The 20,470-nt window shown below is 45.6% G+C and overlaps 1 protein-coding gene across 16 annotated transcripts in view; it reads right to left on the bottom strand.

Moving 5' to 3' along the window:
• CCDC85A (coiled-coil domain containing 85A) overlaps positions 1-20,470 on the bottom strand; it is a 197,353-nt gene that overhangs the window by 171,263 nt on the left and 5,620 nt on the right. For 8 of the 16 annotated variants that reach the window (XM_034659165.1, XM_019792776.2, XM_034659166.1 and 5 more), the window contains exon 2: positions 16,689-17,646. In XM_034659165.1, the coding sequence (XP_034515056.1) occupies positions 16,689-17,646 (958 nt within the window). Of the gene's footprint in view, positions 1-2,790; positions 2,914-14,897; positions 15,288-16,684; positions 17,647-20,470 lie in introns of those variants that run through there. The other 8 variants (XR_004624897.1, XR_004624899.1, XR_004624898.1 and 5 more) reach the window with 4 other exon arrangements.

Here is a 20,470-nt window from a genome sequence, read left to right as displayed (position 1 = left end):
ACTAATTTAAGTTGCTAAGTCCTAAAACAGAAATGACCAATTCTCCCAAGTTTCTATACCTGTTGGGACAAGGCCATTCTCATTTAAACTCCTTAGTAGGGAGTCTTGTATCCAAGCCATCACTGAGTTCAGAAAGAAAGAAAAGAACAGACTCCTATTTGCATCTTTGTGATTTTTACAAAGTACCACCCAGGCCTAAATTAATCTTGTAAGTGACTAGGGTTTTGTTTGTCTGTTTTAATTTTCTTTATAAGAAGCAGAGAAAAGAAGTCACATGAGATTCGGCAAGAATATTTACTTTCAAATAGGTTGCATTCAACAAATTAGCTTTCTATTTACTTTCTGCGAAATCACTGTACCACAGCCATCTGCACAAGTGAGCTAGGATATAATTACCCTATCAGGACTGAATATTAAAGATGACTTGGATATGAACTCAGATTGCAAAGTCAAATCCGCCACTGTTCCACGATCTGGTCGGGAGGCCTTCAGAGAAGGATGGCTCAAAAGGGCCAGACTTTTGACGCCATGGCCAAAAGATCTTTTCCCTTCCTTTCTGCCTGCATTAGAGCCCACACCAATACGCACAAGGAAGTCCTTAAAACAGTTGAAGAATGCCTGCTATCTCCTGTCTGGATTATAAATTGGGAATTTTTGAGATTTGATATGGGGTACCAAAGGAACTCTGGTTTCTTCAGTATTTAGGAGTGGATGCGAGACCACGAAGTGCCAAGAGTTGACAAGCAGATGGGAGGAAACACCCTGGAGACTAAGAGCCAAGGCTGCCAGCTTTCTTCTCCACATCCCTTTTATCACACATTCTGGGTGAGCCTGGAGAACAATGGGAAAGCTTGCTTGTCATCTCAAAGCCTATAAATCACTGGGAAAGTTTCTGACTCAAGCTGAGCTCAAGAACATTGCCTGACCTCACAGCAAGTGCTTCACCATGCGCCCAATCAATTCTAAGGTTCTACTCATCAAACCAGGCTTTTCTTGATTTATATTACTGGAGGATTCCAGGAGCTGTGAGTGCAGGGAAGTAAAGCATCCTGGGTTGCTGTAACGTGTGCCACTGCTCCGAAACACTCCGCGACAGCCAAGCTGTATCTTCGGAGAGTTCAAGTAGCTGTTGGTAGAAGATGAGGCATATGCTTGTGTGCACATGTGTGGGTAAAACGGAGAGGAGACTCCCAGAAACAAACTTCATTTTATGGATAAAATTACCAATTTTATGTTTTCTGAGCTAATAAAACTTAGTATCCTGAATACTATTAAAAACTGGCTCTTGGTGCATGTGAGCAACTCCATTGATTAAATATCCCACTCTTGATTTTGGTTCAGGTCATGATCTCAGGGTGCTGGGATCGAGCCCTGCAGTGGGCTCCCTGCTCAGTGGGGAGTTGGCTTGAGGATTCTCTCTCTGCACCTCCCCACAATGCTTGCACGCACGCACATGCGCACATTCTCTAATAAACAAATAAATAAATCTTCAAAAAAAAAACTAGCTCTTAAGTAAATCTTCCTATACGAACTCAGAAGACAGGCAATTAAAGGAACCTCAAACTCAACCTTTTCAAAAAGGAACCTCACTGAGGTCACAATAAAGCTCACATTTACCTAATTAAGCTATTAAAATAGAAATTCTGCCCAGAGAGTTCCATAACAAAGAAAGAAAAGTGAAGGTGCAACAGGAAACAACTAGGCATTTGATAGCTTCAAGGATTAACATTGTTACACTTACGCAACAAATTTTGTTACTTTCCAAAAAAAAAAATTAAAAATTATCAGCATCTCAGCAGTTACAGGCAGAGGTTAGCAAAAGCTTGGTTTCCTTTATAGAATTCTATTTTGTTTCCTCTCCAGCTCCAGAAGGCAGGTGGAGACCAAGGAGAAGAACCTAAAGGTCCAAGTTTTCGAAGATGTGCCACTTTGAATGTCTACCTCTGAAAAATAAAATCCCCATGCCTACAAGTTAAATTAAATCCCCATGCCTATCCTGACATATGTGACCAAGGACACACATTCAGTGACGAGAAGAATCCAGAAATGGTGTGATTGGGGACCATCTATAATCTGGCTGGTATGTCCAAAATGTTTGCTTTTGGTGTCTCTGGGTTGCACCAAAGGTTTTTGAATTTTGTAAAGTCAAATCTGTTCAAGTAAAAGCTTAAGCAGAAGTGTGAACAAAGCAGGCGACTGAGGGATGACCCAGCGGAAGGGTACCAGTCGTTGGGGTGAAAGGGGTGGCAGAGCCTGCCTATTCCCCCTCATTCGCTTCAACCTGTTCCCAAAGATGCTCCACAGAGCCACTAGGGCTCTGAAAATGATCTGGGACTTAGCCTACAACACCACAGGCTAAAATGAGGTCACAACACTGAAGTGGAAAAACATCAAAACGAATGAAATATAAAAGCTAGATTAGGTTAATTTTCCTATCTAGACTAACCAAAGGGTCAACAGGCTTCAAGACTATTTTTCTCTGTTTATTGTTTTAACAGAATTAGTTTATTGACTTTTACTTAGCACTATCTTTCTGCCTTGCAGGCAACGAGGCCATATTTTCCCCCAAATCTCATAACAGCTTCATTACTGACTCAGAAGATAGAAGTCAGAAGACGGATTTTCTTTTTTTTTTTTTTAAAGACTTTATTTATTTATTCATTTGACAGAGATAGAGACAGCCAGCGAGAGAGGGAACACAAGCAGGGGGAGTGGGAGAGGAAGAAGCAGGCTCATAGCAGAGGAGCCTGATGTGGGGCTCGATCCCATAACGCCGGGATCACGCCCTGAGCCGAAGGCAGATGCCTAACCGCTGTGCCACCTAGGCGCCCCAGAAGACGGATTTTCTTAACTGATAACATTCACTGTAAAACTCCTCCATTGAAAAGAAGTAGTAATTCAGCATAACCTTTGCTAGAAAAAAAAAAAATGGAAGCAATTTACATGATGGTGTAAACCTGGGTGTATAGAACCCTGATCATTGTACAACTGCTTAGCCCAGGAACACTTAAGGAATAAAAAAAAAAAAAATTAGAATTAAACTGAGTTATAAAATCCCACCAAGAGTTTGGTTTTGTTTTTTAATGCTAAGAAATCAGCTTTCCAGGTCCACTTAGTTTAATTACAACATCTAGAGAATGAAGAACATGTGACGTTTCTCCCCGTTTGGACGGGAACCCTGCTAGTAGGAAACACCCACATGCAGCATTTAACACTCTGTCTAGCCCCTATGTACTCTCTAAAACGATCTGCCGCATTCTAACGATGACACCGGCACAAATCTACTCACGTCCTCATCGTTTCTCCAACACCGTCCACTCAATTTCATCTCGCACAGACACCCTCACCCCTCGTGCCCGCTTGCCCAGATCCAAGCACTCCCTGGGACTCAAGCTCACAACACCCCTCTTTAGGCAGCTAACGCCGGCATGGCAGCCCACCAGCCGTCCCCCAGGCCCACAGCACCAAGAGTTCGTTCTATTTTGTTCTTAATCACACACCCTCGCTGTCCCTTCCATCCTCCCATGGGTGTGTCAGACCCTGAACTCCTAGCATGAAAGGTCTGTGGCTCGTTTTTCTGCTCTACCTCACCCGGCATCTATCACCATGCTGCACCCACATGAAACACACAATATTTGTTGAACAAACGTGCATGTATTATTCCCAATCACCTCCCATCTCCACACGGAACCGGGCAGAAATATACAAAGTGAGTGAGCCGTGAACGGAATTTGGTTTTCTACTACCAGCCACACTCATGAGTCTTGTATCAACTCATGCTTTCCCTGTCATTTATGTTTGTTTTACTATGTTGTTGATCACAGGACACACTCTGATTAGCCTTTAATTTGTTGTAATAAATCTCTATTATCCTTGGCATTGTTTAGAACTTGTAGCTGCCTGGTGAGTCAAGGCAACGATTTACAATGAAATTGCTGTATAGATTTTGCCCTTCCCCTTACTTAACATTAACCTCCCGATTTCATTCAACAGCCTTACTTCAAACTAGTTCAAACACCAGCTATAAATAGGACTAAAAAGAAGGGAGAAAAGGTCTTCACTCTGTCCAAAGGTTTCAGAAAAAGACCACTGAAATCTGGTTAGACGGGATGTAACCTCACGTGAAGAGCCTGGTGCCAAAGACTTGTGGTTGGTTTCTTCTCTTTCTAGTTGATAGCCATACTCTCCCATCTGGGGCAGAGACGGCAAAGAAACTTGAGAAAAATCCAGTCTACAGTAGAGTGGAAAATGAAATTCCTCGTTCTGACTTTCCAGAACACTATTCCACTAAGCAACGTGAGAAAACACGTACGCGTCCAAACAGAATGCACATGGTTCATACATGGCCGGTGCATTTGGAGGCTGCCCTCTGAGACCTGCCTGAGCAGAAGAGACCAGACATCAGGCCGACTTGAGAACTGTACAAAGCCCAAGTCACCCCCGCTATGGCCTCTTTAGCTCCTTGTTCACCGACAAGGTATTCAGACTCATCAGTGTGACCACCTCAAAGGGCATGGGGTCCATTCTGACAGCGCTAGAATTTCCGCAACGCTGACAAGGACCTTACAAGGCACAATGAATGGTGCAGACAGCACATTAGCTCAATAGTCCTCATGTCGTGCCACGCACAGCGAAGTCCCCTCCTAAGCACAGCGGCCCTCTTGGACACCATCCTTATTGCTCTCTCTTAGGAGCCAGCCCAGCAGCACAGCCACTGGAGGAAGACGGGTGGGGCAGCAGAGAGAGGAACCCCCAATCTAAGCTGGCCAACCCCGCAGGCTGATGGGTCATCTTTCTTCCTGTCCTGGAGAGAAAGGAGGCAAGAATCCGGTAGTAATACCTGGATTGCGATTTCTGGCTTCCACCGGGTCACACAGATCGTGCCTAAGTGAAACTCCGTTATCTCTGAGAATTCTGTTCATCAACAGAATCTGGGTAAAACCAGATTTCCTACAATGGCAGGGATAAAAGTCCCTAAGTGTACCGGACACTGGAAATGTATCTGCCATTGCATTGTTAAATCCAAACTCTGGGCTACACGTTATTCCAAAAAAATGTTCAGCAGAGATGCAGTGACACAATGTTCCCAGCTGTTTCTTTAGGGAGAAAGACTGACCTTTGGTAAATATATTTGTTTCCTGTTTTAAGCGTCCAAATGATATTCTATGAAATGATGGTGTTAGAGGAGGATTATTTTACAGTCCACGCCTAACAAAACTAAAAAGTTGGCAATTCAAAGTTTATTTTTAGGTCTTCTGTATCTGGAAAATTTAAATTCTGCAACTATGGACTTACAGTTTCTCTATGGGGAGCCCCTTACCTGAGGGAGCAATTACTTTGCCCACAGAAGTTGGTGGTGTGCTGAATAGCAAGAAAGTAGCCAAGTCAACTCAGTATATCCCAGTCACCAGCGAGGCAACTGTGCCACGATGCCTTTAATTTTTGAAGTTATTCATATTGAATTTGTGGGGACTCTAACAATCCAGGGGACCCCACGTGAACACCTGTGAGGTCATTTTCTCTAGCATTGTACTTATGGAACTCTTTTCCAAATTTTTTTCTCAAATTCTTTGGAGGATAGTTGACACACACTGAGAACATTAGTTTCAGGCGTACAGCACCGTGATCCAACTTGCCCGTGCATTATGCTCCGCTCCCCACAAGCGTGGCTGTCATCGTCCACCAACGCCACGGACTATTCCCCCTGCGGTGCCTTTTATTCCCGGGACGTACTCATTCCCTAACTGGAAGCCTGTATCCCTCCTTCCTCTTCACCCCTTGGGCCCGTCCTCCCCTCCCCGCCTTCCCTCCAGCAACCATCAGTGTGGTCTCTGCATTTATAGGTCTGGATTCTGGTTTTTGTTCGTTTGGTTTTAGATCCCACAATTTCATTCTCTCATATTTGTCTCAGTCTGACTTCCTTCATTTCCATAGGTCTTCCACAGTGGCTGCCCCAATTTACATTCCCAACAACAGTGCACGAGGCTTCCCTTTCTCCCACATCCTTGCCATGCTTGCTAGTTCTTGTCTTTTTTTTTTTTTTTAAAGATTTTATTTATTTATTTGACAGAGAGAGAGACAGCCAGCCAGAGAGGGAACACAAGCAGGGGGAGTGGGAGAGGAAGAAGTAGGCTCACAGCGGAGGAGCCTGACATGGGGCTCGATCCCACAACGCCGGGATCACGCCCTGAGCTGAAGGCAGACGCTTAACCGCTGTGCCACCCAGGCGCCCCATAGTTCTTGTCTTTTTGATGCTAGCCATTCCGACAGGTGTGGGGGACAGGGCTCTCTCGTCGTGGTTTGATTTGCAGCTGCCTCATGAGGGACGTGGGGCAGCTTCTCATGAGTCTTGACACCTTTTAAGAAGTTGGTGCATCACGCTATTTTTTTAACTCCATGAAAGATTTCATTTTAAAGGGTTTTTAAATGTATTTTAAAAGACCTACCATTTCTACTCATGGTTAAAACAGAATTTGGCTAAAAGGTTTATAAAGTTGTTTCACTGCTTTAAAGTTTTAAATAAAGTTTAAATGCCGTAAGCCAATTTAGGGATGGTTATCTACATATTACTTTAATAGATGGGTGAAATTCAATAAATACCTACAAATAAAAAAGTAACTAAATAAGCCTTATAAGTATAATAGTACAGCCCAGCTCTCTTTAAAATGAGCCGTGTATTGTATACACGGCTATGTAGGCTCTGGTGAGAATAAGGTTTCCATCAAACACAGACTTAACGTGCTCGGCCAATCAACCCCAAAGTGGGCAATTTTGAGACTACCAGGTCAAGCAAAAGAGATTAAGGGTGAAAAGCACGTGGCACATAGTGTTAGGGTAAGAAGGACTGAAGTATTGGTCTTCAGTTTCAGTGTTAAAGGGACACTATAAGAATAAACTCTTTTCAAGCCTGTTCTTCCAGATTTTGAAAAAGTTGATGGTGCTCCATGGTTTCTCGTGACCGTGACTGTGCTGCGGGAGCTATTCGTGGCAAACCACCTGGATAATATTGATTTCCCTTATTGATCATAATGCTAAACGCACGCTCTTCTACAGTACCTTCACGTGTCAAATACGCAGCTAAATTCAGCCACTTCCCCCGAAGGCTCCATGACCAGGACCATTCTGGTTGGTCCCTGGAACAAGGCCTGCCTGCCCATCAACATAAGACAGGTGCCTGTTAAGGGCGAGCGCTGCCAAACATACCCTTTGAAATTCTTCATGGCCTTGACCCTCACACCGCCTTTGTCCGCTAGTTCGCGCTCTTACTCTACGTTGACTCTTAGCTCACTTTCCCTGGAGCTGCATCTAATCCATCATCTGCAGATAAGACCAGCAACTTGCCTTGCAGGGTCTTAACTGTTCCGTTTGGGTGAACTGGCACTTGCCGTCTAGGGAAAGGGAAGAGATGCTGAATTAATGAGCACGGTTAATTTGAATTCTCAAGAGCGGTTCAACAGACCAGGCTGCTTCGAACAGGAATCTGCAGCTCAGATATTCTGACCTTCTAAGTGCCATCAAAAGTGTAACCTACATGTACTCTACTTCTGCCTATAGTAGCATAAATCAGAATAAACTGGCCTAATTAGTTTTGTTTGCAGCAAGCTGAGTCATTAAAAAACACAACTCCTTGAGAGCAGTTGGTGTTGCCATCTGGCCCATCCTCTTGCTCCTGGGCTCTCTCCCTTCTGTAGCTTGCAGTCCAGAAGCCGACACTAGTCCAGACACGCAGCACTTTGGCTGTGAATGCAAGTGGATGTGTGAGGACAGGACTAAGGTCAGTCCATCTTCCCAAGAATATTTATCTGGAAGGAATATGGCCTCGAAGTGGGGGAAGAGTCCACGTGGGAGGAGAAAGGGCAGTAAGGTTTTAGCCTGAGGCTAGGACCCAACTACTCTTTCTACTGAGACTGCCTGCAGGAGCTGTGCAGAGCTGTGAACCACGTACCCCGTTGGGCCCAACCAAAGGCTCCCGAGCAACAGATACACGCTCACCTGCTAGACCACCAAGTCTCCTAAGCCAGAGTCTATGGACGTTCGTCTTGTCTCGTTCTTAACATTGCAGGGCTCTGGTTTTCAGGAATTTCCAACAGCACTAGAGGAAGAATGGCTCTCTATTCCATTTAGGATCTTCACTATTAACATTACCCCTACTTCGAGTGGCCTCAAAGTCTGTGGGATTAAAGGTCTTCCTTATAAAATGCATTCTGTGCCCTGTGAGTCAGCTTGATTTTAGTCTTCTGCTAACTGGGAACTGGCCTTGGAGAATTCATTGAACTTCTTTGGAAGTCAATTTTCTCCCTCAAAAAATTGAAAAGTTGAACTAGATAAAATACAGAGCACTTCACAGATTTAAATCCTAGGATTCTCTGACTTCCTGAACTAAATACAACCACAGTGTCCTAATTTCTTTCTCTTGGTCAGCATTAAGCTATCCATTCTCAATCAAATAAAACATACACAAGCGTGTATATGTGTGCATATATTTGCATGTAAAGATTCATCACTGATTAGGTTTTTCTACTGGGAGGAACACACACGCACACCACACCCCCCACATGCAAGTCCCTCTTATACCTGAACCAACTAGCAATTATGGGCACTTGGAGCAGCAGGCTGTATACTCTCCAGACCAGCCTTCTCTCCTAAAAGCCAGAAGACCCCTTAATAATCAGAAGGAAGTAGGCGCCAGGGTGGCTCAGTCAGTTAAGCGTCTGCCTTTGGCTCAGATCATGATCCCAGGGTCCTGGGATGGGAGCCTGCTTCTCCCTCCTCCCCTCCCCCCGCTTATGCTCCCTCTCTCGCGTGCTCTCTCAAATAAATTAAAGATCTTTAATGCAATAATGAACACTGGACTAGAAAAGCCATCTCACTGAGGAAGCAGAGACCTTTGAGTTTGCGGCCGAAAGTTAGAACATTCTATCCCTCAACTCTATCAGCAGGCAAAAGTAGTGCTACAAGTATCTTGTTTGCAAGATTTTAGAATGTAAAGATTCGCCACTTTCTTTTATGTACCTGAAAATGAAAGTGAAGGGGTATTAAAAAAAAAAGTCATTCCATAGAGAGAAATTCAATTTAATATTCTAGTGAATACACATACAAGAACACTACAAGTGGGTACGTGAAGGAGTACAAGTAACTGAGATCACCAAACCCAACCCTCCCCCCTAACATACCCTGTCTTAAAGGGAAAGCCTACCGAAGGCCTACATAAGGGTCTGAAGAAAAAAACCTAAAGTATTAGTGAAGTTTTCACTTAGCTGGTAATTAAACACATGCCTCGTTTCAATCCATGTCCAAGACCACACCCCAAGCCCTTCTGCACCTTTCCACGAGGATTCAGGTACAGAAGCTCTCGACTACGCACCTCCTTGTTAGGAGAGAACTGTAAGCGACCCAGCCATGTGCGAGTGACGCAGTTATGGTCTTTTAAGAAGCACAAACCAGCACTGCCTTCAGAAGGGCGATAACGCCCACCTGCTACATCTCTGCCACTTTCTCGAACACCTCTTCTGCCTCTCCAAGACGCTCTCAGAACGAGCAGCCTCTTTTTATCGGCAACTCATGAACAGCACTCTAAAGGGGAGGCCATTTATGTCCCGGGCAGCAGCAACCTGAACCTCATTCTTCTGCAGACTAGAGACTTCTACATTACAGCTCAGACCCCGTGCCTGTATTCTCAAGTGTCCCATGCTCTGCTCCTGATACTGAATCTCACATTTCCTAGAACTCTTGAATATCTGCTCTTTTCACGTGAAATATTCTTAATTTCTTATTCAGTACGCAAAATATTCTTTATTTCCTAGAATCAAATTCAAAATAACTTTTCAAATGTACACATTTTTTCCCATAACCATGATGTACCAAAATAGTATTAAGGGAAACTTGGTTGTGCCCAAGTACCCAAATGGCAAACATTTCTGAGTTCTTACATTACAGAAATAGCAGAGTTATCTTAAGTACAGTCAAGACCTAGAAAATAAGCCAAGAGAAGCCTTGAAAAGCCAAAGTACTTACTGACGCAGAACACACATGCACTAAAGCTCATGGGTTTTACTGCCAGAAGGACACTTTAAGGTCATTCACTCCGATTAAAAAACACAATTCTAATCAATGTGGTTATCCACTTTCCCAAGGTATGACCAGCCAGTAGAAAGAACAGAATTTAGAAACAGCAATGAGAAAGAAAGTTAAAGTCAGGCTTGCTGAGGGCAGCAAGGAATATTGCTGGGGGCATGCTGGTGCTTGAAGTGACTAAAAGCCTATTATTTGAAAGTAAATACGGAGCAAGAAAATAATAGCATGTGGGGCCATCTGATGTAAGGACCCCCAGTTCTATCTAGCATAGGAGTCTGAGGCCTGTAAGCTTCGGAAGAGGCTAACATTTACGATGTTTGAGAGCCTAAGGTCATAAATTTGTCTGGAAAACTTACTCCACTAAGCATACACTGGCCCAACGGTGCTATACAAGTAAAACTTTGTTATTTTTAAAACTTTGGCAAAGTTTACCTTCACGTTCTTTTTTCTGATCAGTGGAGCTTGACTAAATCCCTACACCTACAATACATACATACATACATAATCTGGATGCCTCCAGATTAATCTATCATCACTGTGAGTAAATGGATATAGCCTTATAGCCGATCACTGTGTTTGTATTCCTTTGACACTTCTGAAAACGTAGCCAATCCAACGGCATACTCACTGTAACTTTGCACTTTCTCCTGCTTGGTTTTAAATTATTTTCATTAAGAAGATAATGCGTCACCAATTTTTTCTGTTAGACCTTCTGGCAATGAACCAAAAATACAACCATTTAATTGACTTCCATTGGGTCTAAAGAACATAACCACCATCACCTGGAAGGGATTCTGGACGTCATAGCAGCAACTGGCTTCCACGAGTGGGTCGATGCTGGATGCCAGATGCAGCGGAAACTGATTTGACTAAAGAGAATCAAACTGAATGTTTGGCATTGTTCAGGTACAAATTTATTTATTAACAGAAATATATACACACATATATAGATTATAGATACAGATATAATCTCCTTTGGAAAAAGGAAAATGGTCCCCTAGATTTAAAGAATTTTTATAGCTTTATTATTGTCAGTGGTGTTGAAAACCTTAAATTCTATTGGAAAATACCTTTCTAAGCCATCTAGGTCTTCCAGTGATATCTCACCTCTTAGATATTTAGCAATTTCTTAAACTATATTTCCAATATTAAGCTCTAAGTCAAGACGAATTATGAAAAATGCACTATGGTTTGCACACACAAGTATAACAGGATAATTGATTCTATTTTTCAGAACTCTTCAACTGCTGTCCTATCTAAGTGTGTCTAAGGCTACCAGACTACCATACTGAAGCTGAAAGATCAAAAAGCATCGTCTACGTCTTTAACCACCTACATGTCAGTTCACACAGTAGAAAACAACACTTGGAGGTCCTCAATTTAAATTGGTTCTGGTATTCTGTAACTTAAAATTTTTCTCCCAAGAGACATTTAATTTCTATTGTCCAAATTCATTCATATAAGGTTGTTCTGACATTTTCTAAGCAAAATAAAAGATTTAGGAGAGCAATTACTCATGCTATAGCACACTACTGCTCCACGTACAGACAAACTTGCTGCAGAGGATTCCTGCTGGGCTTTTCCACACACAGGTTATCTTACCCCTCGTAGACAAGGTCATTTTGTGTTATCAGCGTTTTTCGTTCACTCATTAATAACCTCAACAGAGAATAAGAAGAATAAGAAGAAATCTGAAATCTCCGAGTAAGACTCAGGAGCTGGGCCATGGGAAATGTAGAAACCCCGGTGAGAAATATTCATTAGCATTGCAGACGTTACAGGGTCTACGGGCACCCTCGGCAGCCGCTACAAATGCGCTGGAAACCCATATACTTTCCTTTCAGTCTGCATGTGAAGGCCTCAAAAAGTAGTCCTGAACTACCCATAGGCCAGCGTCTCCCCCAACTTAACCTAAACAATCCCATCGACCAAAAACTCAAATTTTCAACCCATACCCCATACGTGTCATCTGAGAACCTTGGGCGGGGGGTGAGGGATGAAGCTTCACAGTACCTGCTGGGGACAAGTCCTTCTCGGGCTCAGAATTCAACCAAAGAAGGAAGATGTTAGCGTTCTTGCTCCCACGCAGCCCGGGTTCCTCACCACGCGCACGCATCAAGCCGTCTAACACACCACGCACGCACCTAGGGCAATGGTTTTCACCTGGTCTGAGCATGAGCATCACCTGCAGAGGTCCTTTTGCGACGTACCCAGGGCCAGCCCAATTCAATACGCATCCGCTTGCAGGGTGCAGGCGCTCGTGATTATTCAGAGCTACCGCGGGGACTGTAATCTGCAGCCAGGCTGAAAAACACTGCTTTCTCTGAAGCAGTGGTTTTGAATCAGGGGAAATGTTACCCATTCCCTACTCCCTGGGACCATTTGGCCATGTCTGGAGACATCTTCAATTGTCATAACTGGGGGTTGCTCGTGGGTATAGCCCAGTATGCTGCTAAACCTCTTAAAACGCATAAGGCAACTCATTACAACAAAGACTTATCTGGTCCCAATGTGAGTGGTGCCACTGTTGAGAAACCCTGCTCTAGAGAAAGAACGGGGGTGGGGGGAGACACAACTGGTCGGTCTCTGGAGATCCCCTCACAGAAGAAGGAAGGAAGCACTAAGAAGCTTTCAGGAGGAAGCCAAACACTCACAGCCCTGCCACTCCATCCAGCAAGGCTGGATGTAGTTCCACATGGACCCTGTCTGACACGAATGAAGAGGTCCGTCCTGGGTGCTCTCACTGACTAGGGTGATGCTGAAGGACAGCGTGAAGCTACTGGTCCCTGAGACACGCTCTAAGTCCATAAAGTAAACAAGACCCACCAGGGTGGCTAAGGAATTTTTTTGGAAGGACGATAAACAACAGAGTAATGTCTCTGCTCATCATTCTTTCTCAGTTGCTGAAAACCAGCAATATGTGCCCCTAGAATTAAAATAAAACTACTTTTGTGACTTCTTCAACTGGATTCATAATGCCCAGTGGGTGAACTACTCGTGTGGGCTCCTGCTTATCAGAATCACCTTTGCCCGGAAGGTCAACAATGCACAGCTACTGCTGGAAGAAGCCGAGTCCTCCACGACGCCCACAACCTGGGCTAAAAAGCCACCTGTTGAAAAGCACAGATCTGCCAGCTGGTATCTGGAAGCAAAACCCCTTGGTATCGTGATGGGAGAAAGTTGGACCCAACCTTGGATTTCCGTGGGATCAGGTAAGCGAATCCCCCATTCTCAAGGTGGCTGTCTGTTTGGGTCCATGCCTATATGAAAGTGGCTATTCAACTGCTTAATTTACAAATCTGGTATACAGCAAGCGACTTGAATGCACAGACAAATGCCTCAAAGTCTAGATGTAACGGTGTTGAATCTACTTCCTCTTTGCACATGGAATTCTCTGCAAACTGAAAAACAGTTGCATCATAACTTGTAAAAAAGCAAACGCACTCACGAGCATGTTATTCAACTTGGAGAGTTGGGTTGTTGTTTTTTTTTTTCGGTTTTGTCTTGGCTTTTGTTGTTTTTCAATCAGCTACTAATTTAAATATGGCTATATAGTCTTACCTATTTTTAAGAAAAGAAAAATACTCAAAATTCACCTTTGTATCCAGTTGGGAATTAAGCTGTTTTAACCAAAAGAAACTCTTGGATGCTCCCAGTTCATCAACTGCTTCCTCCACTGGGCTTGTAACAAGATTTAAAGATGTCCAAGGCACAGTCAACTCAAACAGTAATTGTTTTCACTGATGTTCCCTCAGTGTGTATATGTGTGTCTTTTTGGAGGGAGCGTTACAAGTAGGACCATATTCTGCCAATATGTGTTTCTTTTCACTTTCATTCTGGCACAATGCAGACACACTTCCACCTGCTTTCACCTACTTATTCTTCCCTCGAAAACCTGCGAGTGCTCACGCAATCATTATCTCACACAAACTCCAAACGAAGGACTCTGTACATGACTCAGCAAATCTGCAATTTGGGATTTATCTCTCTACTGGTTCCGACTTGTTTCTAGGCCAATGATTCAACCGAAGTGTGGGGGGATTAAAAATATGAAAAGTCAGGTCTTACCATCCATATCAAAAATTAATTTGCAATGGCAGGCTACATACAGGCCCACGTTTGTAGGCTGATGATCCATAAACACCTCATGGTACCACTTCTTTTCCAATTAAGTGTTGAAATAAAAAGGCAATGCATACGCGCCACAAATATACTTTGGTGAGGGTATCAACTGCCAGGAGATTTGTCACGTAATGAGAAAANTGTCTTACCATCCATATCAAAAATTAATTTGCAATGGCAGGATACATACAGGCCCACGTTTGTAGGCTGATGATCCATAAACACCTCATGGTACCACTTCATTTTCCAATTAAGTATTGAAATAAAAAGGCAATGCATACGCGCCACAAATATACTTTGGTGAGGGTATCAACTGCCAGGAGATTTGTCACGTAATGAGAAAACCTGACGTAAACGTAAGAATTAAATACAGTGTCATTCTAAATAATGCATCTATGCTACACCAAACTTTTAAATAAAATGGTTAAATTTTAAAAATCACTTGCCGAATCAAGAAGTCTATCTGAATCCAGGCAATAATAAGCCCTGATGTGATGTTAATCTCATCTAGAAATAGACCTTACTTTATGCAAGGTATTGCTTAAAAATCGCACTTGAGGTCTCTTCTTGTCCATTAAGTCATGCCTTGATTCAACGAGAGGACTTCTTTATCTAAAAGAGCACTTTGGGAAAGAAAAAAATTGTTTTGTGTGTGAACTACCTGGCCCCTGAGTAATTTGGGGGGGTTCCAGATNTCGCACTTGAAATCTCTTCTTGTCCATTAAGTCATGCCTTGATTCAACGAGAGGACTTCTTTATCTAAAAGAGCACTTTGGGAAAGAAAAAAATTGTTTTGTGTGTGAACTACCTGGCCCCTGAGTAATTTGGGGGGGGGGTTCCAGATACAAAGTTTCCCTAAAACAGTGCACATACTTACTTCTCATGCTCATTAAAAAGTAATCGAGAAATGGAAAAGTCATTAACTTGAACTTTCCCGTTAACCCATTATTCCCCGAAGACAAGCTTCATGGCTAGTGACTCACCTCATCACGGTAAGACAACTAAAGTATCTTTTTAAATGACTTTCATCTCTTGTGGGAAGTGCACAGCCAAGGCTGCCCACAGCCATCAGGGCAGCTTCTGGGCCAGTCCTGGAAACAGTGAGTGAGGGTGCAATTAATGTAGTAAAAGCCCCAGCCAGCCAGGAGGCCTCGGCGCATGGTGACTTGGCTTCTCCCACCTTCACTCCCCAGCCCAACCCAGAAAGCAGCAGCATCATGTCTCCCCCACCCTTTCCAATTCCATCTGCACGTAAGAGAGTATTGGCTGCATTAGGAGCCAAGCTTCAGGAGTCAATTTTCAGCACTAGGAGAAAAGGATTAGGATGAAATGGGATCCAACAGGTAAATCCCCAGGTACAATATTGAAACTTTACCCCTTCATGTCACTCACTGCTCACACTGGCCGCCTCCACCACTGCTCAGAGCTGACTGCACATAGACTCCGTAGTAGCTTTCAAATAAAGAGGAAAACCTCAGGTATTTTGGATGAAAAAACCCCACAGTTTATAAAACCAAACATTTTAGTTCTAACTCAACCATAAGCAACATGAAAGGGTTGGGAGGGGGTTTTGTTTGTTTAAGAAGTGATTTTTTTTTCCTCTCTGAAGTTCAAAGTGGTTTTAGAACCAAGATGCAGGAAATCAAACCCCTTCCAAAAGGTTTAGGGTCCAGTTTAGAGCTGTCTCAGCAAATGCAGTGGCTATCACACTTCAGAAACCAAAGGAGCGTCCAAATCCATCTGTACATTTTCAAGAGGAACATTCCAACAACTGGGACGGCTGTCTCACAGTGTAAAAAAAAGCATGCTATTCAAAGTACGTTTAAGGGAGTCTGGGAGAGGGTGGTGGGTTTTGAGAGAGTATGGAAGGAAATCATTTGATGTGCTTCTCCTACAAAGGGAAGTCCCCCAACCCCCAAACATGGACAAAATCCTCGAAGTAAAGTAAGGCATATCGACAGGGAACATTCAGGGAACACGGCATCTTCCGGCTTGTTGACAGACACCATATTTCTTTTCCACTGTTACTGTTTTTTCATAATAAACATTCATTTCTTTATGCACATAAGCTGTTACCTGGATTCAAAAACCTTTTGGTCAGCCGTTGGATGAGAACCCCAGTAGGACACTGCACACAACTAGGAAAACACTCAAGTTCAAGACGGGGAAACCTTAGCTTGGTTCTCTTTTTATCTTCAATCCCCACTCATCTCACCCTGACCACTAAGAGTCCCATGGAATTACTGTTCTGTCCTTCCCCTAACTCCTCATCCCCTCTTCACCAGGCTTACTTGACTGAGAACTGTACAAACTTAAAACAAATCGAGGGGAAGAAACACATGGAGCCTTGGAAGCACACGTTTGCTCCTCTCCCCAACCCACCCCCTATCCAGCGCCTGCACTCGCTAATGCGGCTGGAAAGCCCTTTGAGGTTCATAACTCTCTAGTGAGTCGCCCCAGCCAAAGCGGTTCCCCCGCACGTACTGACCCACCGTTCATGCCACTGTAGACACTCCGGTGATGGGGTGACGCGTCCTCCTGCGCCTGTCTTCGGAGGGTACCCTCCCTGCTGCCTCCGCCGCTGCCTCCGCCTCCTCCGCCCACATGTTTGTGATCGGGGCTCCCCCCAAATTGTTGTTTGAGGTGCTCAGGGCTGGTGCCCCTGGCTCTGGGTAGATGCTCCAGGCTCCCACCAAGGGCGTGTTTCTGCAGATGCTCGGGGCTCCCTCCACTGTGCCTGGCGTGTTCAGGGCTGCCCCCGGGCCTGTGCTTCTGAAAGTGCTCGGGGCTCCCGCTCAGCACATGTTTGGGCAGCGTTTCGGGGCTGCTCCCAGGGTGCGGGTGCCTCTGCTGCTCAGGGCTGCCCTTGCACAAGGGTTTGTGGTGCTCGGGGCTGGGTCCTTTGAGTGCTTTTGGGTGATCTGGGGTCCCGGAGGCTCTGGGTTTCTGGAGATGCTCGGGGCTGGTGCTCCGGTGCTTGGCGTGCTCCGGGCTGCCCTCGGCCCGGGGCTTCTGCAGGTGCTCCGGGCTGCCACCGCTCGCGTGGTGCTTGTGGTGGTCGGGGCTGTCGGTGCTGCCCGTGCTGGAGGTGCTGCTGCCGTCGCCCACGTCCCGCACATAGGGCGCCGTGGAGGCAGTGAGCTGGCACAGGCTGGCCTGGCTGTCGATGGAGCAGCGGCTGCCCGCGCAGCCTGCGCCCTTCTCCTCGTCCAGCAGCACGCAGAGCTCCTTGAGCTCCATGTTCTCCTTCACCACCTCCTCCTGCTTCACCTCCAGCTCCTTCAGCTTCTGCAGGTATAAGGCCACCTCCTTGTGCATCACACCAGCCGTGTAGCGGCCCAGTCTCTGCCACTCCCGGGACACCCTCTTGCCTTTCTGCCGGTCATCGTCCAGGAAGCAGCAGAGGTCCCTCAGCTCCTGGTTGTCCTCCTGGAGTTTCTGGTTGATATCCTGAAAAGAGAGAGAGAACCATTCAAGGGAGGTACACAGTTGAGGCTTCAGCAGGCTCAGACCTCTTGGGAGGGAGGCGGGAATTGGTGAATTCTCTGTGATGTGAGGGGAGGAGGTGGGAAGCTGAGAGGAAGCTGGTGATCGTCATAAAAATAACAATAATGGGTATTGGTTCTGCTCCCTGCCCACTGCTTTACTTGGATTATCTCATCAGATTGGGCGATAATGGTTATTATGGTTCTTTTACAGAGGGGGAACCTGACCACACCAAGCTGCACTTGCCCAAGGCCATCCTGCCAGTATCTAGGGGGCAGCCAGTTAATTGACAAGGAACCACTAAAAAACCAAGGATCCCCTGCCCCACCTTCCAGGAAGAAAATGGCTGCTGGGACCTGAAAAATGCTGACTAGCTCTGAGGCAACAGGCCTGCCATCAGCACAAACACAAGCACTGCCGGGTATTCAGCCCTTGACCCGGGACCAACAGCCAGGTTCCCAAAGGGGAGAGTTGCCCTCCAGTGGCAATTCCGTCTGGCACATCTAAGCCCTACTGGCTGTACCCGCCCGCGCACCTCCCAGGCATCCCACGAAACATGCCAAGCTCTTGTGTGATCTTCAAAGGCCCCTCCCCAAACGGCCCCTCAGCAAATACCACCTCCACCCATCCTGCTGCTCTCCCTAAGAGCCTGTGGTTACGCCTGGCTTCTCCTCCCTCACCTCTCACTTCTGAACCAAACAGGCATTCTGAACCCTACCTCGGAGATTTATCTCATCTTGTCCCTCCCATGCTTAGCAGCACCTCACTGCCCTTAGGATAAAGTGCAAAATCCTTCAAGTCTCCCAAGACCCCCAATCCTCTTAACTTGGCCTATTTCTCCCGCATGAATGGTGGTCCGCTCACTCATTCACAAGTACTTCGTAAGCATCTATTATGTGCCAGGTACCAGTTCAGGTGCTAGGGATGTATCAGTGGACACAGCAAACACCTTGACATCCTACAGCTTTCATTCTAGCGGGAAAGACTGGCAAAAGGTAAGTATAGAGCACAATATGCCATGTCGTGAAAAGTGCTGGGAAGAAAACTAAAGTAGGCTAAAAAATACTATTTTTTTAAGAAAAGCACCTCACTGAGAAGGAAAACATTGGAGCAAAGACCCGGGTGAAATGAAGGAGCAAACATTTGAGGGAAGAGGATCCCAGGCAGAGAGAAGGACAAGTATTTGCCCTGAGACAAATATGGCTGACGTTGCAGTGAGGCCAGTGTGCCTGAAGCACACGGTGAGCACAGAGAGCAGAGCTGGGAGAGGAGGTGGGAGAGATGAGACGGAGAGGGTGGGTGTCAGAGCTGGGTAACGTTGGGCCTTGGCAGCCATGGGAAGGACTCTGGATTGTTGGTGAGCTGAGGATAGAGGGGTGAGACAACAGGTTCATTTTATAAAGAATCACCATCATTCTGTGTGGAAAACAGACCAGAGGAGGGGGGCGGTGGATAGAAGAAAGGGAGACAAGATAAGGTGGAAGCCAGGAGATAGGCTAGGAGGCCACCAGGCTAGTCCAGGTAGAGGGAGAGGATAGTGGCTTACACAGATGGCAGCAGTGGAGAAGGTGGGACCTAACCCCCGACCCCCAACTGAGCCCCGCCGACTGAGCCCCATCAACAATGGCCCGGTTTCAGGGCCCAAGGAACAAGCCCTTCCCCTCTTTCACTTGGAATGCATTCCACTAACCTTCTATACAACCTAAAGGCCTCACTCTATAAGTCACTTCCCCAGAAGCCGTCCCTGACCACTACCCCCCATCTAAAGGGGGTTGCCTTATATACTCTACCATTACCCCTTTGATTTCCCCTCTGTGGCACTTATTACAATCACATCCGGTTGAATGTGGCTATTAGAACCCACCAAACTCTGGTCCTGAGAATGGTTACCCCACCTATTCTGTCCACCTCTATGTGTCCAGAACACAGCACCCCCACTGTAGACACTTGAACCAAGGAACTTTGAAAATGCATTGTGAGGTCCCCCTTTATTCTCCAGTCACACCTAGAATAAAGGGGCCGTTTCTTGAAGCACCTTGGTTTGGTGGCGATGAACCAGGGGCAGTTATAGGGCTGCTACCTAAGATTTCCCCTGCTTTTCTGAAGCCGAGTCTTGTGACTCGGTCATCCAGCCCAGAACTGGAAGCACTCGGGAGACTTAACCCCCTTAACCTCAGATGCATTCTAATACTCTGCCTGATACTGGTGAGAAAATAAACCATAAAACATCTGCCAGCCACACCCTGTACCCCTGACGGTGTTGAGGCCTAAGATGGGAGTCATCCTGAGGAAGAAGAGAATCTCGTGCAGCGTGGTTTTAACTCCAGTTCTAATTCCTGGCATCCTGACTATTCTGTTTCCTTGTTGGATATCCCCCTCTTCCTTCTCATTATCACTTTCTGACCCCAGGCCTGGCCATTTCCAAACACCTCCCACCTGGCCTCCCTGCCTTGGTCTGCGCCATCCTCTATCTTTCCTCGCCCACCCAAGCCAAGCTCTCCATGGCCAGACTGATCTTCAGAATCACTCCCTGAATGTTCTCTCTCTCCGGCATCAACCCCATCATCCCCCCTTTACCAGGAAGATGAATAAGCCCTTTGGCCAAGCCAGAAAGGCTTTCTCCTGACTTTCCACCTTTAGCTCCCTCTTTGTCAGCTAATTATGAACCCTGAATGTATCTAGCATCCCAAGTAGAAAATACTGTCCTGTTCCCTATATGAACTTACCTAAGGGGAGAGACTCCTCTGAGAAGTGTCCCCTAGCCCTAGAACAGCTGCTGGCCTGTGGC

Source organism: Ailuropoda melanoleuca, chromosome 4 (assembly GCF_002007445.2).
Source record: "Ailuropoda melanoleuca isolate Jingjing chromosome 4, ASM200744v2, whole genome shotgun sequence".
Lineage (NCBI taxonomy): Eukaryota > Metazoa > Chordata > Mammalia > Carnivora > Ursidae > Ailuropoda > Ailuropoda melanoleuca.
This window is presented reverse-complemented; position numbering and strand designations above follow the sequence as displayed.